This window comes from Pieris rapae, chromosome 19 (genome assembly GCF_905147795.1).
Source record: "Pieris rapae chromosome 19, ilPieRapa1.1, whole genome shotgun sequence".
NCBI classification, from domain to species: Eukaryota; Metazoa; Arthropoda; class Insecta; order Lepidoptera; family Pieridae; genus Pieris; species Pieris rapae.
Window position 1 is genome coordinate 8977448 of NC_059527.1, and position 27325 is coordinate 9004772.

The 27325-nt window shown below is 34.5% G+C and overlaps 2 protein-coding genes across 2 annotated transcripts; one reads left to right on the plus strand and one right to left on the minus strand.

Annotated features, from left to right (window-relative positions):
- Window positions 1-916: 916 nt before the first annotated feature.
- On the plus strand, window positions 917-15206 carry LOC110991934. The gene is made up of 3 exons (XM_022257533.2): window positions 917-1079; window positions 8771-11304; window positions 14248-15206. Exons 2-3 carry the CDS (start codon window positions 8771-8773, stop codon window positions 14357-14359), a joined length of 2646 nt encoding a protein of 881 aa, XP_022113225.1. The 5' UTR covers window positions 917-1079; the 3' UTR covers window positions 14360-15206.
- LOC110991918 (uncharacterized abhydrolase domain-containing protein DDB_G0269086) lies at window positions 15200-26423 on the minus strand. Its single transcript, XM_022257506.2, has 19 exons — window positions 26322-26423; window positions 24981-26240; window positions 24871-24907; window positions 24767-24799; window positions 24667-24693; window positions 24010-24194; window positions 23624-23776; window positions 21884-22089; window positions 21474-21580; window positions 20585-20697; window positions 19147-19243; window positions 18658-18770; window positions 18122-18199; window positions 17925-18047; window positions 17631-17774; window positions 16106-16299; window positions 15794-15926; window positions 15389-15491; window positions 15200-15307 (listed from the first exon to the last, which is right to left on the minus strand). Exons 1-19 carry the CDS (start codon window positions 26418-26420, stop codon window positions 15255-15257), a joined length of 3258 nt encoding a protein of 1085 aa, XP_022113198.2. The 5' UTR covers window positions 26421-26423; the 3' UTR covers window positions 15200-15254.
- Window positions 26424-27325: the final 902 nt, after the last annotated feature.

Below are 27325 nucleotides of genomic sequence, written 5' to 3' on the forward strand. Positions count from 1 at the left end.
ACATGAATTGCTTCTAATTTTGCATTTATTGCCAGTTCTCAAATCAAGGGCGTAGAATGTAAGAGAAGAACTGAAGAATAAACTCTTTTTAATCGCCAACTTTTTTGTTGACACAATGTTTGTAAGGAGCTGCAACCATTACACCATGTTCAACATCATGTCTCAGGTAATAATAAAATAAAAACAAAGATTTGTCCTCTATCAGCAATTGAGGCCTACAATTGCTACTATGTATAACTTTTAATTCTCCTTCGACAAGGACAGAAAATTGAAAACTGCTCACAGTTCCTCCTACATTTCATAACTATACTCAAAATTCATTATTTAACCAGGTATCTGCACTGTACAACAACTTTTTTCAACACTAGACAACCAATTCCAACTATTACTTTATTTTTTTTATAAAACTTTAATCAATACTACTCATATAGGGATATGGCACACACATTCTCTCTGTATATATTAATGTCTAGCCTGTTAATCATTTGAATTGCCGTTTTGATTATAATATTATTTGCCGACTGCAGTATTTCCGAAACAATTCGACGTAGGGTCCTTCAAGAGCATACCAATTCTTAAATGACCGGCAACGCACTCGCGAGCCCTCTGGCATTGAGTGTCCATGGGCGGTGGTATCACTTAACATCAGGTGAGCCTCCTGCCCGTTTGCCCCCTGTTCTATAAAAAAAAAGTGTTACGTAGGTTGTCTAAATTAATAAAAAAGGCGATTCTCTCATAAAAAATTCAAAATCATCACATTCTCTTAATTTCTCAAAATTTTAGATCTTTTCATCGTTCATTAATTCGTTAATTCTAAAGCTCAATTATCGCGTTATGCAACAGCTCCCTTCTTTGCGATCGCCATGGCTTACACAACAGTGGAGGCGCGCTGTGCTCTCTCCTCGCCACAGTCGCACTTGACGCGTTAAACGGAACGCCGCACTAACCATTGTACAGTGTTAACGTGTTTGAATCCAGTTTTCCCAAGTGCTAATTCGCTCCGGGATTGTGAGTGTTTCATAGTTGGAGTATGCGCTCGCGCTGATAGTTTCACTTTCTACGACGGGACACTGCAAGCGGTAAGGTTGAGTAACTAATCTCACAGTCCACCTTTCTTCCTTTCTGACTGGACTTCTCAATATTAATTATGAGAGACTTTAGATTAAAAGAAATGTCTTCATGCAGTTAATAAGAAATGTTTGTTTTACTATATATTTACCATATTTGAATAGTACTCAGAAGTTGATAAAATTCTAATATCTTCAGTTCCAAGCCTAAGATCTAGTAAAACCCATGTCTATCCTAATTCTACGACGAAATCAGCTATTTTTTTTTAATTCAGTATATTCATACATTACGTTAAAATACGCTTACATTATATAAAAGTATTGAATTAAAACCAATGACTCAGTATTTATAATTAAATATTTCTTCCGTAAATTACGCACACTTCCGAAAGAAAAGTTCCACTTGTAGGTGAAATCTCAAAGTGTTATGTTGTCGTTTTATTCAAATTTATTATTCATAATTATGATTAACATACTTAAAATATTCGTTACAAGCCTTACTTGTTATAATTTCTGCCTACACAAAGATTTATATCTACACATTTATACCCATTTTTTGAAAAGACAGGAGAAACCATATAAGTGCATTCTAGTGAGTGGTGTTACCCAATCGCCATTATTATTTAGGATGGAGCAAGGACGACGCAAGCGCAGTCTTATTGAATACAAATTACACGCACTGCGCATGCGGGTCGCATTTCACATAAATTAAAGTCGCCAAAACACATTTCGCAATTTGCTAAGGTTGCCCTATCAATCCTCTCTAACTAATGCTCTGAGTTTTATAATATTGATTTGATGAATAACTTTTACTTGAACTAATGTCGTCTGGCCGAAGAAAATACAAATAGGCCGATATATCTCCTTTATATTGTATGAGTAACAATAACGTACGTTATTGTTTACATAACATAAGGAAATCAACTTAATATGAAAAAAGTTTTATATTACATTAAGCAATTTATTAATTAATCTAACTAAAAATATTAAGTTACCTATCTTTGTCACCCGATAATACCTCTAAATGATAATCGATCTTTGAACATTGTATAATTTTATAAATTTTGTCAGCCTTTATATATAAGCTTGAAATTTAACTTTCACTCCGTTATATATTTTAAGTAATTCAATAAGATAAATACAGTTTCATATAAATAAGGGCACAATCAGGCCACATACATTTGTTAACCTTTTTGATAAACATAGGTAAACATACATTTGTTCAAAAGCTACTCAATAAATATTAAAAATCTTTGTTACATCGATTGTGCAAGAGTCGCGAGCAAGTGTTCGTGCGAACTGGAACAAATATTACTAAACATTTTCCCATTCAATGCTTTTTGTTATGTCGTGTCTTATAGAAATGAGTTGTGATTAAGTACTTAATATATTTGGATGACGAGTTAGAATATGTTGCAAATTATATTTATTTGAGTCAACAAATTGAATTCAGCAGCGATACAGATGATCAAGAAACAGAGAGAAGAGTTAGAAGTACGTGGAATAAATATTGGAGTTGTAAAGAAATATTTAAGAGCGATATGCCTATAATGCTTAAGAAACGAGTTATGGACTCAAGCCTTTTTCCATGTCTGACATATGCATGTCAAATTTACAAATAAAACAAAAAACAATATAAATACATGTCATTGAGGCATGGAAAAGAGCATGCTTAACATTAAAAAGGTAGACAAGATAAGCCACATAAAAATAAGATCAGAGACCAAAGCAATTGATAAAATAAAGAACAGGAAGTGGGCGGGTCATCCAGCGCGCCTTACAGATCACAGGTGGACGAAAACAGTAACTACATGGAGAGCCCCACCAGGCAAACGGTACAGAGGCATACCTTACGCTTGATAGGTTGATGACATAAAACAATTATCAGATTAGAGAAAGATGGCAAGGACGGCCTCATCCTTTAATGGAGAGGATTCCTGATAAATACCAACTGTTAAAAATATTTACTAACACATAGAATAACCAGATATTTGTGGGTCAGGAAATAATTTAAGGATAAAAATAAATAAAATAATAATTGGATGAAAGACTTAACTGTGAAAAAGGTAAAGATTCAGAGTCGAGACTTAGCCCTAATTAGAAATTTATGTATTCCTAACACTGTTAAACTACATCTCAACCTGTCCTATGCTGAAACGGAAAATATTTTTATCGTGCAAAAGTTTCATTATAAAATTAAGTGTTATGTAGAAATTATTGTGTCAAGTATTGTTAACATGTCAAAAGGAAAGGCGCTATGGAGTCCTAGTGTGGGGGCTATGCTATACTTTTTATTAAGCTTAAAGTTTTTTACTTTTTGTGCCAAAACGTATTGTATTTCACCTGATTGAATTGCACCGTTTTAACTAAAGCACTCATTATTCATTTTATCACAAGTTTGGCTCAATTTGGACAATTCAATATTCAGTTTTCTTTGTCACTACTTCAGGTATGCTGCATGCTGCTGCATACTACAGGTATAGAGTGCCAAAGTCAGTCATCGGGACCGATGTTTAAAGTTTAGACAATTTAAAACATTTTTACCAATTCAATTCAAAAGAAATACTATATCAATGACAACATTATTGATATTTTACTTACTTTAAAAGTACAAAGATTACATTTAATGATATTATCTTAACTATCAACGTTGTAAAAGTTATTTGGAACAAGCGGGCGTTACTTGTTATGACTTTTATCAGTAAATAAATCATTTTGACATTTTTACAAGTGCCGGTATAATTTAATGCAGGTTTTTATTTAACGCAACACTAGTTTTATTAATACAAAAGAAAGTCGATGAATGTATTAACAAAAATAACGAAGATACAAAATGTTTACATACTTCTTCAATCTATGAAAATAAAAAAGAATCTCTGCTAATACTATTGTTTTATCAAATATTTTTAAGCTTTTAAATCTGTACATTTTAAAACATAAAAATACTACATACAAAATATTTTCGGGTAATGTTTATGATTGTAATTGATGTACCTAAAGGTCTTTGTATAAAAGTTAAAATAAATAAATACAACTAATCTTTACGAAAGGACTGTTTTATGGAGATTATAGATAAAGCTTGTATAGTTTTATCTGCAGGAGCTTTTAATTCAAGGTTGTGGATTAAAAATAATTCTTAAAATAATTGCTTTGACATTTATCCGTGAGGATAAACAGCATAGCTGCATTGTCACGGAGATAAAGATTGATTGATATGGTAATGAGTCTTCGTAAACATATAGTCCAGATGTTCTTGTTTTGAACCGCATTATTAACACGATTACATTTATAAAGTTTAAAGTAGTGTAAAATTATTTGTTTTTTATACTGTTCTTTTATAGATTCACGAATTGATATTTATACCTCTATTTACTAACTGATCTAATTAATTTCTTAAGGATATAATTTAAATAATATAACTCGAAGGAAATTAAAATCTTTATTACAGTATGCATAATGTGAAAAGCTTTAAAATTTTTCTCACAATAATAATGTCTAATAGCTAATAAGACAGCTGCTAATGAGACGAGGATTATGCATAGCACTCATGATTGTAAGTTGGAGACTGTGAGAACTGTTCTTAAAACTCATGTTATCGTCACTGTCATAAGAAGTGCCTTTATTTTGTATTGTTACGGTGCATGATGAACGGAAAGTTTCAAGATAAATTTAAGAATAAACAGACCGACCACATATCACACCACACATTTGATACAGACATTAACAATACCATTTTTAAACATTGGTCGAAGATGAACTTAAGTCAATTTCCTTATTCATTTTGTATAATTTAACTTCCACAGTAAAATTCATATACTACAGTTGAGTGTTACTATCGAAAATTTAAGCATTACTACAAAGTTATTAGACTATATATTATAAACACTCTCTTAATGATTGGCTTCGCAATATACCTAACAATATAATGTGTGGGTACGTCGTACGGACGCACGTGACGCAACGCTTTCACTCGTCGACGAACGCGATCAATTCCGATTCTATAATAATACGTCTATATAGAAATACCTGCTTCCTGGTCAATTTGTTGTATAAAAATAATATCAGTGACGCTACCCATGAAGGTCTAGACCTCAGATTTCTGTTTCATGATCATTTCTTATGTAATGGGCAAGAACGCCGAAAACAATTTGGATCTGAGGCAAGCCGGTTTCCTTACGATGTTTTCCTTCACCGTAAGAGCGAATTGTAACTGCGCACATCGCAAGAAAGTCTACAGCCGGGAATCGATCAAACGACCTCAGGGATGAGAGTTCTTGACATTCATAAGCATGCCCTAAGATGCATCTAAACTGAATAAATGAATTTTGATTTGATTTGATAGAGTCGCATTATTAAGCCATTAGGCTAACACTGCTGTTAATAGTAATATGTATAAAAAATACATATTTAAAAAGGTAAAATTAATAGTAAGTTAGAAGCAAAATAATAAGATGTAAATCCTTGTGATGACATTAGGTCAAGGCGAACTGTCAGCCGTATTTGAACACTTGGCTTCCTCCAAATACGGCTGTATGATGTAACATTGACGGAAGAAGAAAATGTTAAATAAAAAATTAGACCTTTGTACAAAGCATATTTATAATTTTCTTTATTGAGGATGTATTTTTTCTATTCTTATTTTTATATACGGGATGCTTAGTATATCAAATAAATCTTATCCTAATATAATAATTTTAGAAGTCGTAATTAGTAGAAGTAATCAAACTTGTAATCTCGATAGAGTGTTGATAGAAATAATTACGGTATTAGTTTAATTATGTGGGATAAATTAAACGAAGCAAATAACTAGAATTTATAAAAGATAGCTAATATATGAAAAACATTTAAAACGGAATATGAAACAAACAAAGCAATGCAGTGTACGGGTTACGGACCTCAAACAATCAACTGTTGCAACTCGATTGCTACATCTACTGTATAGAAGGAAGCTTTGCGTCAGCGATTGGAACACAATAAATCCACCTGACACTAATGACCTGCGAACTGCTGAAACAGCAACTAAATACCGAACAAAGTGTTCTACTTTACTTGTGTTGCTTGATTTCCCTACGCTAACAAATCTGTCTCTTACGATTTCGATTACTACGAATATTGTGACTGTTATTATTATTAGGTTTTCTATGTACATGCAGGATATAAATAATTAAATGCATTCTTATGCTTTCACATTCAAGTTTGTTTTCGTTACACAATTCATATCATTATGGAGTATAGTGTAGATTTGTATTGATAAGTTTTCTGATCACATCATACTCCAGACCTTTTCAGTTTAAAAACTATTCTGCTGGATGACATGTTTATGTACGATCGAGTTGGAACTTGGCAAGGTGAATGGCCTCGATATCCGAGTAGCATGGAGAGTGAAATCTCGGCGGTAATCCGAGACAAGTTGCCGGTAATGCTTACTCATTAAACACTTGCCAAAGGTATTACTTTATATGTTACCGATGCGTGATATTCGATATTAAACTTTCAGTTTTGGTTTCACGATGAGCGAATATACCTATATACAAACAAATGTACGGGTAGATTATTTTTAATATTTTACAATAATAATTTAAGTAATACTGAGAAAGACAGATAGCCTTTGTTTTATTGAACGTGCAAATCTCAGGGACTACCAATTCTAATTTAAAAAATTATAGTTGGAAAGTTAGATTATATTTAAAAAGTCCTCCGTTTTGTTTAATTTAGTACTAAATCGCATGACAATATAAATAGAGCAATGTTTTCACTTTTCACGGTGGCCCTCCACAATAAATTGAAACTTATCGCTAATTAACAATACAAACATCGGAATGAGGTTAATTTGTCCAAGTGTAGCATTTCCAACTGCAATTACTAGAGCGGCACTAATTTACGGCTTTTACTAAATGATGGAACTCAAATGTGCCTTTATATTTCTACAGTATATTAAAAATGTTCAAATGTATAACGTGTTATTGTGGATTTATTTTGTTTGAGAAAAGTTCAATTATTGCTGTTCTGCAAAAATCGATAGTCATTTAGTGGGAAAGAAAACTTCTGCATTTAGTGTTTCTATTTGCCTCCAAATTATTCTACAGTAATAATAATTCAATCAATTAGCATAAAAACCTAAATAATCTAAATTTAAATTACAAAAAATTTACATTACTTGTTCCAACATAGAAAAAACCTTTAAAGAAGTACATATGTGTATTTCAAAATTTGAGAAGCGTTAAAAACTAAATTGTTTCTAACTGACTAATTCGTCTAAATGCCGACAAAAAAGAAATATGTTGAAATGTCAAGCTTTTGAGTTATAAAAGTTGAAAATGAATATTATTAAAAAACTTTCGCCATAAAATGTTTTTTTAATATACAATGTGTCCAAGCATTTCTCTTATGTAACGTGATATGCGTTTCTAAAAGATATGATTATTATGTGAATGAATAGTATTGTTGTGTGAGAATGTGAATTTTTACCATACAAAATATATTTTGTTACGTGCGTATGTATTTGACATTGAATTGTACAAATATCAATATAACGTTGTTTTTTTTTAATAAAACAAGTACATATGCCAAGCATATGTATACTACACTTAGTACACTCGGTGGCATTGCACATATCGTAATACGTAATCGCGAGAATAACTCGTGAATTATCGCCGTCGCGGTAAAACCCAATCGGGGACTGTCTAATCCAATTCATATATTTAAGTATTTGACATGAGATTAAAATAGAAGAAATTTATATTACCATATTCCAGTTTCTTCATATCATATCACTATCTTGTCTGTTTTGTCAAATTAACTTCAAATAACAACAATGGGTTTGCGGATGCTTACTTTAAAAACTTATTATCTAGGTATATCTATATCATAATCATTCTGTGTGCTAAAAAACGCTTATACGCGTCTTAATTTATTTGGCATATTTTCGTTTAGTTTCTTCGTATTTTAAAACGTATAGTGTACATATACGCAAAGGTAATTTCGATAACAACGATATAAACTTAACGAAATACTGATTCCTATTAACGATTACTTGATATGAAGAGTCTCAACTTAACATTTTAATGTCGACGTATCTCAACTTTTCTACCGACAGTGAAAGTGGAAATGAATGGATTCGTTTCCACTTCACTGTTCATATATTTTTTTATTAAATTGTTTAACCTATTTATTATTTACATTCGCAAATATTTTTAGAAATGTTAAAGTGCTGACGCAATAATAGATTTCTACGTTTTGTTGATATATCAAATTAATTTTCATGCATTAGCTTATAGTTTTACTCTTAACTCTACTCTGATAGAGTGTTTTGTCGCATTATTTTGTGTTGACAGTTTTGAAAGGATACAAAATAGTTAAGCATATATTGAAATTAATATTCAACAAAAACTAAGACATAGTTCAAACATCGGAAACAAACGAAATTCAAACAAATAACTGCACACATGCGAAAGTTGAAAGTAACGACTCTATTACCATGTGTTGTGTAACTTTATGTTTCTGTCCACTCACGCGCACCTCAATATATTTGTCACAATAATTTGTAGAGTTATCAATACTTTATTGACGTAAAATGTTTGCCAATCACACAATTTAATGAACAGGCATTATTTAATACAGAACCTCTTGAATTAATAATAAATATTATTATAAAGGCGATTAGTCCATTGCAAAGCCAATAAAATAATGTTTTCTCATTTCAGATGGCTCCCGTAAATAAAATACGGATATGCGCCATACTTTGGCTGTTCTGCGCCGTAAACGCCGATGTCAACGATAACACAACTACAACAAAAACCATTAGAACCACTATTTTACCATCAAGGACCACTCGCACCGAACTAAAAGTATCCAGAAGCTTAAACCCACACGATACACAAACCGTCAATGTAAGAACGAAACAAGGACATCTTACGCAATTGATAGTTAAGAAAAAGGATGGAAAATCTTCCACGCAAACCAGCAGCACAACTACCGCTCCAACAACGCTTCCCATTAAGACTACATTGCCGAACGTCAAGTTCAATGCAACTGATGATACAAAGAACAAAACGGAGGCAAGAGATCAGAGAAAATTAAATTTCGGCGCTGTAAATAGTGATCTAGCTGGTTTCGACTATTATATAAACCGCAATAAGCATGAGGAACTGAGTGACATTAAAGCGGAATATGGAAACTGGTCTCCAGTTTCAGTCTACCCAGAGTCACATATCCAAGAAAATGGCGGCAAACCTGATACAGACCCAGAAACTTCAAGCTATTATCCCACATACGATAATCATGAGAAAGTGGAAAATAAAAAGGTATATATAACATCAACCAGTTTTATGGACTACGGTGGACCCATCAAAAGTTACAGATTTGATCCACACAATCCAGTTATTAAAAACGATAGGAATCCAGTGTACATAGAAGTCGTTAGCACTAAAGTTTCTGAAGGTGAAAACAAGTCATATAAGGTTCCCGACCCAGTTATGGTTAGCTCAGAACCTATGTACATTAAGAAGGCTATTGAAAAGTTTAACAAACGAGGAAGATCAATACTAACCCTGGGCGACGATGGTATACCGGAAATACAAGGGGTTAGAATGCCAGATGATGAATCAGATAAAAAAATATGGCGAAATGCTCGCGTAGTAAATGGAGAACTTATTCCTTATCCTGAAGGATACACTCCACCCAAGGCTATCCCGGAGGCTGACGTTTATCCCGATTTAGTAGCCGCTGACCCCGCACAAAACTTAGGACCGTTTACTAAGGAAGATAACTTTGAACCTAAAGATGGGCCGTTTACAAAATTTGACAATATCAAATTTGATAATGACGAGTTTGTCCCATCATTTCCATACAAATCAAAAAAAGAAACGCAATATATTAAACCAGGTTATGGTCCATTTACGAAAGCGGATAATTCTAAAGTAGCAAATTCAAAATTAATTGAATATATAAAGCAAATTAATGAACAAGAATCTAAACGCGACTATTTCAGCGGACGAAGTTCTAGAGCTCACACTGGAGATCTAGATTATGCGGAAAGCCATATCCAAAGGCGTATGTTGCAGCATCCGGGAGATTCCAATTTCCCTAACTCAATTCTGTACACTCCCAAAAATGCTAAGCCCAGTTTTGATGAAAGTGTACGAAACCCAGTTCTTCAGTATGCCCACCCTGACCTTGGTGTTCAACCGGCAAAGGCCACTCGGGATAATATTGAACATTACGAAAACAAACGAAAAATCAACTACTACACCAGTGTAGTGCCAAAGAGCGCTCATCCGTATCCGATGGAACCGATAAACGGATACAATCAGCAGCGCAGTCAAAACGTCCCCTCCGCCAACAGGTACTACGAAGACGAATATAATAAATTTTCTTACTATGACCACAGCCCAGCTAAACACCCATATGGATATGGCTATGTCAAGCGTATTCCAGAACCATCCCTGTGGAAAAGATTCACTGACTCCATGAAGGACACTATCAACACTGCAAGTCAAACCGTTCAACAATTCACAAAGCCTTTGATAGATCCCATCGCCAAAGTGACACAGCCCGTATTTGATCCACTCGTGGAAGCTACGCAAAAAATATCCCATAACCTAGGATTATACCCTAGCAATTCCATTCAAAGTCAAAGATATGCTCAAGATAAAATTGGTGTCGCAGCTGCCGCCGGAGCCCCGGGAATGTTACCAGCTCTCGGTTTAATGGCGAGTGGCGCGGCTTTAGGGCTGGGAGCGGTCGCCATGGGCAGACTTCTGGACGTCAACCTAATGCGTAGCGCCGACAACAGTGCTGATGAAGTAGATAAAGAACACAAAAGGTCATTCGGAGGCGCCGTCTATGACTATGACAGAAAAATTATAAGCAGGCAAAAGTTCTACGATGACAACTACAAGATGCCGAGTGAAAATGTATACGTCGTTATGTCTCCTGACGGTAATGATAGAACGAAACGTAACTCTCTGAGCTTCTACGAACCTTTTGAGGTTGTTAATAATGTGAGACAGCGGCGAAGTGTAAAGAGAGCTTTAGGAGACGACATGGCCGACGACCTACAACATATAGAAACGACGCCTGCGCAATCTTCTCTCACGGCAGCAGCCATGGAGCTGGTGAAACAGACAGACTGGAGAGACTCGCAGTGCGCCAAATTCACATTCTGTAAAGTCCTCACGTCGCAGCCTTCCGACTCCATGTTCGCCATGGAAAAGAAAATGGAGTCCCTCTTAAAAATGTAAGTACATTTGTTTATTTGTCAGATACAATCAAGTCGCAGAGCAGCGTTGGCCTTAGTCGCTTAAACGTCGTGAGGAAACATGACTTATTTATTTCAGAAATACATTTTTTGCCCTTACAGACTATGCATATACGAAAATGTCGAGAAAAATATAATAATAATAACATAAATAAAAATTAAATAAGAAAGTTCTTTATTATATTTTAATATTAATATTAAACACATAATATACACAATATCGCTACTGTGAATTCACTCTGCGAACATATAAATATGTCGATAGTGTCGGAGACAGCATTCGGTAGGCGGAACGTCCTTGAACAGGGATCTATGCAACAGACAAGTTCTTGCTCTTGTTATCGCAAATAACCTGAGCCTTCGTGGCACTTATCCCATAAGTACAAAGAAACACAGTTCTTGGGTTGCGCACTCAAGACATTCAGTACATAGTAGGCCGACTATAAGTCCTGTTTCCAATGTATTGTACCCCACCATCCCTAAGAAAAGACTGTAGTCGCTACTGATTTTTTTATTTAACATTCAAGTCGCATTTACAAAGCACATAATTTTTTTATGTTTGAGAAATCTTGAGGTGCGATAACTTAAAGACAAGTTTAAAACGAGTAAACCTATGTCTCACGTAATTTATACTTTCTAAAGGTCAATAAACACTTCAAGTATGGCGCATGTGTTGTCTACTTAGACGCATATTTTGTCAAAACATTCAAAGTCATTAATTTAGGTATTACAATGTAAACTTAATAAAGAAATACATATTAAATTCTAAATACTTCTAATGTTACATTATTGCCCGTTCTCAAATCAAGGGCTTAGAACGGACGAGAAGAACTGGCAATAAACTCTCCGCCACTCTTACATTACATGTTCCACATGACCACAGAAGTAATTACTAATAAAAAATAATAAAAATAAAGATTTGCCCTCTATTAGTGGTGCAGTTAGGCATTGTCCACTACTTTTGGATAAATACAGAAACAGATTGTATAATATAAAAATCGAAGACAATTTTTGTGAAAGTGGTTACAAAACAAACTCAAACCATTTCAATAAAATAATCATTATATAATTTAAATTTTAATAAGAACATATCGCGCTCTCAATTAACCTACATATTTTTATTCAGAGAGCAATCGTAAAAACAATAATTTATTACGTACCATTTGGTTTACTATTATCCTTATGTAAAAAGAGATTTTATTTATTATATTTTACCTTCCTTCTAAAATAGTTTTTAACTTACGTTTTAAATTTTATTTTAAAAATGGTTTTGTCACGTAAAAACACTTTATTTTACTACTTATAGAGTTATACTAAATTCAATCGTGCCACTAATACAATTGTAAAATCGAATGATTAAAAATTTGAAAATCAACACAATTAATCATAAACAATACTTTTTTCACAATAATATACTGGAAGTAGCAACTTCACTGGACAGCTAATAAAACCTTAAGTTAAAAACTGAAAAAAAACAAAATATAAACTATTATTATTGTACTATATATGTAGTAATTATTATTTTTACACTAGTGATTATAGCCATCGATATAAAACTGCTGCAATATTAAAGCGACCTGCGCGCGTTGAGCTCTATTACGTCCGTAATAACATCAAGCCAAATATAATAATAATATGTATAATTATATATTAAAATACTTTAATAATACAAATGTGTTCCTGCATAGTTGGATACGTATAACGTTTGGTATAATTCAGTGAACAAGTAAGTCAAATTATATGCAAAATTGCTTGGAATTCATTGAAACCGTCGTAAGCATAATGAAGAAAATGTATGGAGAAAAGTGAAATGCTTTATTTGTAATTTCTTCACGAATTATTCGAATGGCCACGCAAAGGCTATGCATACAATCATTGATTATTTATTTATAAAGCAGCTTGAAATATATTTTTTAGGTAATAATTTTAAATAAAACACGACAATAGAACACAGTTTTTATTATATTTATTATATATAGAGGTCAATTGGTATTACATAATTAAAAAAGCGGCATCAGACAGCACGCCGCCAACACCCAGTATTCGGTTACATAAAATCAGAAAGGGAAAGTGGTTGGCATTCCAAGTTGCTAGGAATTTTTCAATTTGATAATTATTGCGGAAATAATTTATGACTAACTACAAAAATCCGATTCTAATGAAATCCACTATATAGCTGATATTTGACGTTTAATTGATTTGTTTTCAATTGATAAATGTTATTATCCACAAACCCATATAATAATATTTATTTATTTATTTATTTATACTAGTTGTGCTCTGCGCTAATGCAGTCATAAAATATGTAATACAGCCTAAAGTTTTCCTGGATAAACTGGATAGAGAGAGATTAGCGCGTTAAACCAACCAAACCCTTCAGCTTTAGTCTAGTGTAGGTAATCAACAAAATAGAAACAAAAATAATGTTACTTTTACTTTAAAGTTTATTGTATGTACGGCTATCGTTTTATTGTGAATATTTTGGAAAATACTACAATGTAATGTCTATTTAAAGTATTATTCTCTTATAAGTGACATTTGTCTTTTTGAGAAATGAAGTCTCAACCTAAATAATGTTTATTTTTCCGAATAACAAACTCGTTTTTCGTGAAAGCGGAACTATGTTGAGCCCTTCTCGTTCAAAGTTATTGCCGCGTCACCTGAGCTCCGTATTAGGTCTCCGGAGAAATGACAGCAAAAAACTCGGTCAAGTACCCGACAGTTGACGTAAAGGAAAAGTATGAGGAAAACTTATGAGACTTAAGATTAACGGAAAGATTAATTCCGTTAATGTTTCCATAAATATTTCGTTAATGTTGACTGATATGACTTGATGATACTTATATTTAATGATGAACCTTAGTCCTAAATTGATTGATTGATTAATTGGTAGGTAAATAATTGTTAATGCGTAAATTTCAGGATATCGAGAGGGAATAGTGCTAGTGCAGCTGCGGTCGCACATCAACTTGGAGACGTCATGGCAGCCAGTAGAGACCACAACTGCTCAAGGTTTCAGTGTGAGGGCCAGTAGTTCACTATCAATTTAATATATTATGTAATATCGGATTATGATACCATTTTTGACACATGGTTAAAATTGTACCCAAAAACTGAGTCCTTCGGAAATTGGATATGACATTCAACATATAGAACTACATCTAGATAGTATATATCAGAATATCAGGTGTGAATTTTAGATAATTTAATTTAGAAAATTATTTATTACTAGTAATTTAATTGTAATGTGATTGTATTGTAAGTTTTTGTGAGTGATTTTAATTTATTTAATAATATTAAGTGATAGAAATAAAATATTTAACAAAACAGTATTGCCATGCCTCTTTAGGGAATAAATCAAAATTGTGGTGTGAGGCGATATATTCTAATAGAAATGACCCTCCATCTAGTAAGGTGCAGAATGAATTAATACTTTAAAGATCCGATCGCTTTTATTACTGATCTAATCGACTAACATACACAAATATATTATTCAAACATTCTCCCATATATTAATTTTTACAAACAATTCTTTTAAAACAATTCTTAGGCAACCTAGTAATTCATAAAACTTGTCTTGTGGAAAAATCGTCATCAATCAAAATCGTGTGTGCAAAATTTTTTGTACTAAAAGTAACTATATAAAAACATATAGAACAACTTATTGCGTATGTATTGATATTTTTACGAATAAACTGAATTTTCTTCTACTATTTATCCAAAGTTGTATGTATAATATAACAAATGCTTTATTTTAATTATAATTTTTCTTATGTAGAAAATAGATATTTATTTAAATTATTCTAGACGCAGCTAAGATGTAAATACGCTTTCAAATGTAAGTTATCTATTTATTTCTAAAATAAAGACAAAATATTCTTTAAAATGTTTAATTTCTCAACCACTGGTCATAATCGACAAAATATATTTTATTCATTTATTCCAGATAAATGAATGTTTACCACCGTTTCTCTTTCGGGATCTATAAATTTAATTAAGAGTAATGTACTACCTGAAAAAATATAATTTAATATCACCCAATTCTTATGAAAGGATTACGAACTTTGGTCCCCGGCGCCAATGTCAAGCGGCGAAACCTCACATTTCTCTTGCGCTATCTGGTTGCACTCGACACAGGGCTGCAGTTCTTCCTCCATCATATAAAGCTATCCATAAAAAAAACATAAGTAATCTGTTAATGAAAAAATAATTACGAAAGACTCGTTGAAAGGGGTTATTATTTACACTCTGTGGTATCGTTTATCCAAAATTGTATTATATAAAACCGATAATTTTAAAAAACAAACATATTTATGTATCAGGTTAATTAGTTAAAACACTAGTTTTTCTGTTTGTTTAGTTGTGAGATACACTCACAATTTCTGGTTTAGATTCGTAATTTGAACAAGCATGATTTCAGCAGTACTTGGACGAGGGATTATACAAAGTCCAATAAAAGTCCACTAACCCGTCCATCGGTTCCGTAGCCAGTGTATCGTTTAGTAGGCACGCCCTCCGTCACCACAGCATTGGCCTGTTCTCGCCGCGTACTCTCCGTCACCAAAGTGTGGGATCCGCCACACCATCGCCGGCAAACATGCCTATTACTTGATGCATTTGTTATCTCGTTACTTAACATTTGTGTATTTGTTTCTTTGAAGGTTTTATTTAAGTAGTCGTGATATAATTCTTTCTTTAACATAAATAACACAAACCCTAACAATTGTAATAACGGCGTGTTAAATGCGTTGATAAGTCTGGATGAAACGAAGGCGCTCACCTATCATCGGGCAGGTCGGGGGGCATCCAGTCTTTTAAGCAGGGCTCCTTAGAGGGAGCTCCGGCAGGTGGCGGGCGTAGAGCGGGCAAGCGGGGCGGAGCACCACGGGTGGCGTCCCGAGGAGACATAAGCGCCGCTGTCCCACACGCCGCGCAGGAAGCCCCCACTGCCAACTGCCGCTTCACCGCAGCCGCCTGGAATCAGACTCGATACATGTACATTTATCCCAAATGTAACCTTTTTACTCCTGTACGATACATGTATCGTTCTTAACTAACAATCTTTATTTTCTTACAAAACTACATACTTGATAAGTTACAACTATTTATTAATGTATGTTAATAATTGTCATTCTTCTTTAGAGGGAAAATGATTGTTTATGTGAGACTGATGCCTGCTAAAGGTTAGAGCACCTGACTTACAGGTCATCAGGCCTCCACAACTACGGGTCGGCGAAAGATAATAAATAATAGAAAATAGGTTATAGTAGGTTGTAACGTTAATAAAAAGAAGAAAATAAATACATATATGTATCTATAATAGTACATAAGGAATGTAGATATTATAAGGAAACCACATGGGGTATATGTTTGTGTGGGTGTGTGTCTATGTTGTGTGTGTACTGAATTATTGATGTAACATAAAATTTTGTGTCAAACTTTATACTCAATTATTATTTATGGTTAGCATTTTTTCTGTAACCTCATAGTTTAGGTCCAGTAGCCACAGTGGAACCGTCTTCTTGCACTCGTTTTTCGTTACGGGACATATGGAGAGGAAAGTGTTGACCTTACTCTATAAGTAATTCTCAAAAAACAGAAAATTTCTGAGCAAAGCTTGTGCGAAAGGGTTTTGTATGGCACACTATGTTTTTTCTACGCTTATTATCTTTGAGGTGCTGTTCATAATTGAGAAGTGAGTGTTTGCGTAGTATTGTGGCAAGAATGAAGATTTGGCGATCAGGGAGTACCTTCTATTCTTATTTCTTCTTCTATGTTTGTATATGTCTGCCGTGGAATAACTGAAGGGAAGAAAAGCGCTAACCTTGAGAATGGCTCTCTGAGCTCTCTCTACCATCAAAAGTTGTGTTTTTGAGGAGCCACCCCATGAAGATATACAACAGCCCAGAATGGATTACCATAGTGATAAATAGACGGTTTTTATTAATGTGTGATTAGCAATGTGCCTCAAGACTTTGAATATATAAATCAATGTTCTAATTCTAACTGTCCGTAGATCAATATGATCTTGAAAATTAAGGTTGCTATCTAGCATGACACCTAAGTATTTCACAGTACTTGTGGAGTTAAGTTTTGGCCATCCGCATTGCACTTTGGTTAAACATGATCCAGCATGTGATACAAGTGCAAGAGCAGAAGGAATTTCACGCATCTTTATTTCGAAGTCATTTGTCAATTTGGTCTTATCGGAGCCAAAGAACTTCTATATAGCCAGTCAGATACCAAATTCAGACCCAGCTTCTTTTCATCTTTCTATCCTAAGTCTAAGAGTGTATTACAAAAACCTTTGGTTCTCCTAGTACAGCGGCCAAAACCTGCAGACGGTCATGCAGCAGCTGCAATTGCTTTTGCACTTCATCACGACATGACAGTAGGTCGAGGATCTCTGATTTGCCCTCTAAGATCTTATTTAAGTCCTTCACTGCTGTCTGAAATAGTACGATTATGATGATTGTTAGAAGAATTTAACCATTTACATCGTATCGAAAGAACCTAATGATAGTCTAAGAATAAAACTTTAACAATACAAAAACTTCCTCGTTGAATAGACCCGTAATGTAAATAAAAAAATGACCGACCATCCAGACATTATCCTGCCTCTGGAACTTGTCATGGCATACGGCCAGCCTTCGTTCTAAATCAGCGCGGGCCATAGCGAACTCTGTCTCCGTTAGAAGACCGGCGAGACGAGACGTGTCAGCCTAAAAAAAAAATTTCGCGTAACCACTTTGATGTGAATAACATTCTTAAAAATAAATAATTATAATAAACCCACTTTATCTCTTAGACCATCGGCAACTTCATCTTTGTCAGCTTTCTGCTCACGTAGTAACTCTACACACTCGACTAGGCTCTGCAACAAAAAAGGAATATCACTTTGTTTGAAACGTAAAAACCTATTCTCGTAGAAATTCTTTCGCCATAAATTCCTACAACAATTTTTCATCATTTCCTTTTTCGGTGAATGGCATCTTTTTCAAAGAGGCGTTATAATTATTTAAATATTCTCTTGCTGGGTCCGACGTACAAAGATTGTCAATATGAGCCCCCACTGCAACATTTGGTGCTTCTCCTCTTTTTCCAGGTACTAGAGCTCCACAAAGTAATAAAAAATATATTATATCGATAAAGCAAAACAACAAAAAGAATTCTTACTCGACATTGCTACATAGCTTAACAATATGACATGGATTGTGTTTTTATTAAAGTAAACTAAAGTAAGTAAGTAACTGGGAACTTCAACACGCTCGATTCAAGTTATATGTATCAAATCTCAATTAAATTACTTCTTTGATAAAGTAAGATACAAACCCTAAGTTCATCAGCCAGTTGCGTCTGCAACTTGGTGAGTGCGCGATGAGAGTGTAATGTAGACTCCAGCTCAGTCACCAGCTCTTGATACCGGCTCGTAAGCTCCACAACCGCTTCAAAATCACAACGTTAGTTGACGCATTTCGTCTTAGATAATTAATAATATTAAAATAAATTAAAAACAAAGATTTGTCTTCTATCAGCAGGAGACATTATGAAATAGGAGCACGCACTTACACTCCCGTGGGAACAACTCGCAAATACATATTCGAAATAACTAACATCGTGTATCTAGGTATAATATATACTAGATCATATATACCAGACATTCATAGGCAAATATTACATGGACAACACATAAAAAAGAATAAACAAGTATATTACAAATATTGTAAAACACATTTGAAATGAGAAGTTTTGTTTCTCTTTGTTTCGAAGTGTCTTTGATTTATCGACACACCATCAAATAAACTGAATTTGTAAATTAACCTGCAGTTTCTGCATTATTATTGACTGTCTCCAACAATGTCAGACCTCCTTGTAAGTCACCGCGCATCTGTACCATTTGCTCACGGAAGCTTTGCATCTAAAACAATTGAAACTTTTATTTCTAAACTAGCTGAACCGGAAAATGTAGTTTTGCCATAAAACTAGTCTGGCCATAAATACTGATACATATTTTTTTTTAATTTTTAACTATTTTGAATTTGGCACACGTACAAACAATATATTGTACCACAACGAACAGTTCGGTTGCCGTCGATACACAAACTTATACTAAAATAATACGTCCCAAGTATATAAGTATATAAATATACTCATTACAATGTCTCCTTACCAAGAAGGTGATTATGTAAAGGAGGTAATGTCAGTCGTAAGGATTTGAAGAAATTGTTTTAGTTTGGAAACAAAGGAAGTGTGTCAAGATACAGTCTTGGATCATGTTGTGAAACTTCTCAGCAATACACTTATTTCTACTCAAGCCTGGTTTGAAACCAACGTTCCGGACTTTATAAGAGCTGAAGGCCGATCTTTATCTAGCCCAAATCTCAACCGGCTCAAATTATGGGTAGTTTTAGAGGACATCGAAATGTTCTAAACGACACGGCGGAATTGAGTCTCTTAAAAAAATCTTTAGATCAAGCAGTGGCGAAATTTCCCTTGGAGTAAAAAAATATAAAAGCCAAAGGTGACCACTAATTTTTTTTTTATTTATGGCCGAGGTTGTAATAAATACGTAGTTATACATTCCAATAATATTACATTAAATTACTTAATTCAAGAAATGCATTTTTGTAACATAAATTATGGCTGGACTGGGTATATAATTTCTAGGAAACATTTTTAGTGTAATAAAAATAACTACGTATCTATAATAATAAAAAAAAATGGCGTAGATGGGTGATAATGAGGGTATTTTTATATGCTGTATTTGTGTTATAAAAATAAAAACAAAAAATTTCGACTATAAAATAGAGGCCACTCTTAATATGTAGGGGGATGAGAAATAGGTGTTGTCTAATTCGCAGAGCTAACATGCACAGAAAATTGAATGCACAAAAATTTTGATCGTCGGTCGATCCATTTCGGAGGAGTTTAATTACAAAAGCGCGAATTTTATAAATTAGATAGCAGACGATGCCACTGACATAAAAATATTAAATAATAACAATATAACATAGCAATATCTGCGCCTAATCAAATGTTTAAAGCAAATTAACGTTGGTAACATTGTAATAGGTACATCATTATAATAATCCGATTAATTGAAAAGGATTAATAACTCCTAATATTTGTATGTAACACATAATCACGTTACGAAATAACAATCGAAGAAATGTATTCAATAAAAGCGGATGTGGTTGAATAATTCTGGTCCTTGATAATCTCAATTTACATATTATACTTACTTTGAGTACTCATTTACCTGAGTGGAAAGGCCTGCGTCGAAGCCATGTAGCTGATCTGCGTAGTCGACGGCCAGCGAGTGCAAAGTCGTTATGCGGACGTCCAGAGTCGTTGCCACGTCCACCTTATCGGCTGTAAAATATTTAGTCTGTATTATTTTAATAAACCATATACTTACTAAAAACTACTAACATTTTCTCATGTTATATAACCTTTTTAGTCGATTAGGTTAGTTTCAAATTACTTATTAGTATAAATTTAGATCGTTATGTTAAATTGTGTCTTTGCGTAGAGACAAAGAGAGAGAGAGTGAGAGAGAGTGTCGATTCAATTGACCGTTGAACCCGCTGTTGGTTAAAATTTTCTTGAATCCAATCGAAATTAAATATTGTAATTATTTAGGTCTTTTGCTAACATTTTGCTCACAAGACGCCCACTAAGCCCGCTAGGGATGATATCAATTTATTTATTCATTTATTCACACTTTGTTACATCATAAAAAAACAAACATATACATGCATAAACGTTGGCCAAGTATGAATCAATGATAACATACATAAGCATAATCAAAAATAGAAAGAAGAGAATGGGCAAGATAAATTTTAGTACAGTGAGGCAAAAATTGCGTAAGCTATCAAGTGCGTGAGGCGGAGAAAAGATTCTCCTGCTCAGTTCGTTAATTCGGGGCAGCCAAGGGGTTGTATCCCAAGTAATGCCCAGGTTCCTAACAGTGGTGGAAAATGGAACGACAGTACTTCCTGTAGTAATCTTGGGTAAAGTTGCCCAATTTATTCTGTTTATATACGATGAACTTCCTGCTTGTACTACCCTTAAAACAGTTCTTAAAGTGTTGGACTGGTAAGTGGTAAATTATTGGTTGCATGAAAGAGTATTATATATTGGCTTACAAGCAGATTTAGCGGTGTGTAAAGCGTTGTCAGCAGTTGCACCAGCGCGGGATGTCATCAAATTCATTGATTTTATAAGATCTTCGCGCAAACGATTCAGAGCGTCACTGAAAATTATTTAAAGTTAAATACATTACAAAGCTGTTTTAGCAAGCTCAATTCTATAAATACTAATTTTGTAATACCCATACAATACCACGCGCCGCAAAGATTAATAATAATAATAAATAATAAACAGTTTATTTACAAAGTGGTCAACAGCCACTTAAAGATAGGCAATTTTTATAATGTCTTAATAATATGTTAATTATAATCTTCGTCTTGTAAGTGGTCGCCTTCCCCTAGAGAAGTTAATTACAAACTGTTTTTAAATCTGGGAGACATTATTAACTTGACAATTAGGAACTCACTCCATTTCATCCCGACTTACTCCTTGGTCTAAAGTGGTAGTGGATATTCTTGATGAGGGCTGCTTCATGATGGAAACGGAAGGTCGAGGCGCTGGTGCAGTACTGGGGCGGGGGGCCATGGTGCCCCGTGCGCTGACCTCTGATATCTTCGCCGAGGGAGCAATTATTACCGACTTACGGGCCAGTAATGGACGTGCTTTCAGATCCTGAAAGAAGTATATAAAGGACACATAACATGGAAAAAATATTATGAAATCTTTATATATATATAATAAGCTTATATAATAATAAATAGTTTTTGTGTGAGAACGTTTGTGTGTTCAAGTGTCGAGAATAGTTTAAATTTATGAATAATGATTTATAATACATGAATGATATTTTTTTGTATTAAAGTCTGGACAGTCGCTAGTTAGATCAATGTTTTACCTATCTAGCTACCTACTTAAAATGCAGCATTATCCTTAGCTATTAGCTATTGCAGCACAATCTATAGTAAACAATTGAAAAACATTGTAATACACAAGCAATGTAAGTTTAATTTTTACGTATAAAATAAGAACCTACTCGAAAAACATTTTGTTGTATATGACATTTCATATCTTTAATTTCTTATACGCTTGTTTAGACTCACTGGCAGAAATTTAATTCATAATTATTATTGCAAAGAATTTTATCTATTATATTTAACATTAATTAAACTTTTGTTTCATGTATGTCAACTCAGGATATATGTAATCACTAAGCCTTTAATTATTGTTATTAAAAAAATATTTTGACCAAAGTTGTAAGAAAATTATATTAGCACGAGTTATGTAACGTAACATTATATATAACTTTTAGTTATGAAGCGCAAACCAAATGTTAGAAATCCACCTACAATAAATTGTATTATATCTGTTAGTAATAATGGTGTTTCTTTAGTTTATCATACCCTGATAAATTGTAAGATAATTCTCATTTCTGGTAATGTCTACCAGGTCGACTACACTTATATTCTTTATAGATTGTCACTGTGTCAATGATGTGTCACTGAGATTCAAGAACCTATACATAAGTTAAGTTAGATTTTGTTTGCAACCCCATTACCCATTAATTTTATGTTCGTTGTAAGCTCATATTTTGAACAATTAAAGACAGATGACACATAGCTTCAAACAAAGAGTTTCATTTATTTGAACATCCCTCCAACAGCTTCTTCAAGAAGAAGAATCGGTGGCGGTTCCTCCACTACTGGAGGTTGGTCGTCAGTTTCTTGAAGCGTGTCTTCTCCTGTGCCAGATGCAGCAACTCTTCAGCATTTGCAATACCCATCTACTCCCTAACGTTGCGAAGCCATGATTTCTTCTTTCTACTAACACGCCGTATACCCTGGATTTGACCTACTATAATTAGTTGAAGGATTTGGTAGCGGCCATAGCGCAACACGTGGCCCAGGTACGCAACTGTTCCGTTGTTTAATGTTCTGCATAAGTTTTTTCATCACTCCAACTCGTTTCAGAATCTTCTCATTAGAGCCCTTTTGGATCCAGCTTATACGAAGCATGCAACGATAGCACCACCGGCGGGTTAGTTAATTGTCCAGGGTTCACAGCCGTACAGAACAAATAGCCATATGTAACAAAGGAGAACTCGGACTCGGAGCTTAATGGTCAAGTGACGGCAGCACAAAACCTACTTCATTTACCGCCACCGATTATGTTTTAGAATCATTCACTACATATGTATATTGTTTCAAGAAACCTCAGTCCGCATGTCAGCAGCTGCTCGCTCCATCTGCATCTCCTGCATTTGCTGCCCCAGGTCGTCCGGCAGTTCTCCAGCAGCAGCCAATTGTGTGAGCAGACCGGTCATACGAGCGATAGCACTCTCCGCTGCCTTGACACGGGCGTCGATCTAAAACAGTTTAGATAATATTTTTGGTAATCTTTATCTCATTTACCACACCTTTAAAAAAAGAGGTTATCAGTTTTTTCTAAATGCGATGTTGTCATAATCGAATTATATTTAAGTTCCAAGCCATCTGTTCCAAGCCATCTGTTCCAACCTGTATTCATTTTCGCTTTAAAATGTTCCTTTTGTTTTTCCTTGTTTATGAAAATCTACTTGTATACGTCACTGAGACCAACCTGCATCGCCTGCATTGTGTCTGGTAAAGTTGCCTGTCCCTTCGCCAGATCACTTCTAAGCTTCTCATTGTCTGGCATGGCTAATGGCTGGGGTGCTGCCATGTCTCTCAAATCTCTCACTGCCGCCTCCAGTAAGGCAAATTGTGACTGAGTCACCACTTCAATACTACCACGACCCTGAGTATCTACATACATAAAACTAATTTATAAATCTCGACATACTCTGATTGGCCTTAGGGCCAAGAATACCAGGAAACGGCCAGGACGTTCACCTGATGTTATGTTGCGTCCCGTGGCCATGAGAAGGCCACTTCCTGTCTGCCGTACAAATACCGCCCGAGATTGTACACATTTGTTGTAGGAAGAATCAGCCGGGAAGGACATCTGAGGCTCGGTAAGAAAGAACAAGACCTTCTTCACAGTCTCCAAATAGAATGTTAGAATTTATTGAGTTGCTGTACACAGTAAGAAACAACTCATATTCTAGGTTGCTTTCTAGGATGCTTTAACTTTTTGTTAACATACCTATTCCTATAGGTTTATATCTTTAACAATAGAATGTATGTATTTATTCTATTGTTAAAAAATAAAAAATTCTTTGTTCTTAATATTTAATACTATACGAAAACTATATTTCAAAATGAATGAAAGTCTTACCAGACCAAGTCGTTGGACCTTTTTCAACTGTAATAATAAAATGCAATTATTACAATAAAATCCTTAAGTTATAAATAACATACTATAGATTTAATCTTACCGACTAGAACACTGTCCTTTCCGCGTTTAACTTCTAAAAAACAAGAAATACGTAAATACAAATGCAATACGATACATTTAAAAACAAAATAATCGCAAATCTACCTTTTATAGATATACCAGAGTCGGAAGGCTTTCTATCCTGTGAATGGAATAAGTTAGATTCATAAAAAAATAAAGTAAACAAACTGAAAATTTGTACCCTTTGTACATACTTTTTGGGCAGACTTATTTTTTTCTTTTTCCATTCTTTCTTTTTCTTTTTGTGCTGCTCTTTCAGCCTTTTCCTGTTCCTTTTGTGATAACTTTTCAGCTTTTTTTTGTTCCCTTTCTGCTTTATCTTGCTCTTTTTGAGCTTGTTTCTCATTCTTTTCTAGATCTCTCTGCGCTTGTCTCTCTGATTTAGATTGTTCTTTATCTGCTTTTTCCTTTTCCTTTAGAGCATTTTTTTCTTCTTTCTCTCTTTCTTTAGAAGCAGCTCTTTCTGCCTTTGATTGCTCTTTAATTGCCTTTTCCCTCTCTTTCGAGGCGGCTCTTTCTTCCTTTTCTCTCTCCTTGGAAGCTGCTCTTTCTTCTTTTTCTCTTTCTTTAGAAGCGGCTCTCTCTGCTTTTGATTGTTCTTTTTCAGCTTTTTCTCTTTCTTTAGACGCTGTTCTTTCTTCTTTTTCTCGTTCTTTAGAGGCAGCTCTTTCTGCTTTTGACTGTGCCTTTTCTGCCTTTTCCCTTTCCTTTGAAGCAGCTTTTTCTTCTTTTTCCCGTTCTTTAGAGGCTGCTCTTTCTGCCTTTGACATAGCTTTTTCTGCTTTTTCTCGCTCTTTTGAAGCGGCACGTTCTTCCTTGTCTTTTTCTTTGGCGGCCTCCCTTTCTGCCTTTAACTGGGCTTTTGCTGCCCTTTCTCTTTCTTTTGATGAAGCCTTTTCTGCCCTTTCTCTTTCTTTTGATGAAGCCTTTTCTGCCCTTTCTCTTTCTTTTGATGAAGCCTTTTCTGCCCTTTCTCTTTCTTTTGATGAAGCCTTTTTTGCCTTTTCTCTTTCTTTGAACGCGGTTTTTTCTGCCTTTTCTCTCTCTTTAGATGATGCCTTTTCCGCCCTCTCTCTTTCTTTCAAAGCAGCTTTTTCTGCCTTCTCTTTTTCTTTCGAAGTGGCTCTTTCAGCCTTATCCTTTTCCCTAGATGCAGCTCTTTCTTCCTTTTCTCGCGCTCTTCGGGCCAACTTCTCCGCTCTTTCCATTTCTCTTTGACCACGCTCTCGCTTACGAGGCTCACGTTCTTCCTTAATACCAGACATACGACCTCTTGGGCTTTGGGATGATGAACTTTCAGAAGAATCGTCAATTACTTCACTATGCTTCTTTAGCTTGTGTCGTGGTGGAGATACTTCAGCTATTTTGATCTCTACTCTTTGCTCTAATAAACGTTGTTGGCGAGCCAAAATGTGTAATACGGCTTGCATGACTTTAAAATTTATCATGTTCACCTAAAATGTTGATATTCAAAATGTATTAAATTAAAAATATTAATACCTACAAAGAAGTAGAATTAAGAAGCTATCGCTCACACTGGGTGGTCCCATAGCCTGATTTATGAGATCTTCAACCGTCACCAGCAACCCGGTGTCGCTCATATTAGGCTCGTCTAAACCTCGTCTTTTCGACATTTTTTATGTTATTAAAATTATATATTAGGCTTCTGTCCCTTGTAAAACAAATACAAATATTATAGACAAATTCTGTCAGCTTTTCAAATGTCACTCGATTAAAACGAGTTTAGCATTTCAGTGTGAAGGTTTAACAACAGCTATGGTTTAGTGGTTAGTGTGGTTCGTCTGCCAGTCCAGAGGCTCTCACGTGCGGATGTGACCCGACCAATAGGTTGATAAAATAATACAGATAAAGACGTTCATCCAGACACAAAAAATGGGAACGGTATATTATAATAATCGAAGCTAACTTGATTTCTAAAAAGTAAATACCTACTTAACTAATTTTCTTCCTTAATCCTTTCTAATAAAATTTCTCAATCTAGGGATTCTGAGACAGTCAAACAATCCAGATATAAACTCACAAAACTTATAAAATGTATGCTAGCAGAATGGGATTCGATTCAACGCTGGCCATATACGGGCCGCATGTTGCAGTCGAGACCGACTGCTGCGTTGAAATCGTACACAGCTGCAACACGACCGCATAATGCAGTCGTCTACGACTGCTTGGAGCAGTTGTGTTCGACTGCAAAAATAATACTGATGTACATTACATACACTTGTACATTTACAAGATGGATTACGTTGAAGAAACACATCTTCTTGTACTACTGTTCCGCAAGCGTAGGCGTAAAAGACACCCCAATATGCTATCTTTAGAATCGAGGTTAGTAGGTTCGCCTATCTCAACTTGCTTTGCTGGTAATATTTCATTTTCTGCTTTACAAAAATTTATGGTATTTCTATTTGTTATATTTTTTCGTTACATTTATGTTTACTTAAATTGGCATAAATTACATTTAGATAAAAGAGTCTGTAATATTTACCGTAGATTTACTATTTATTGTGTGCTGCTAAGA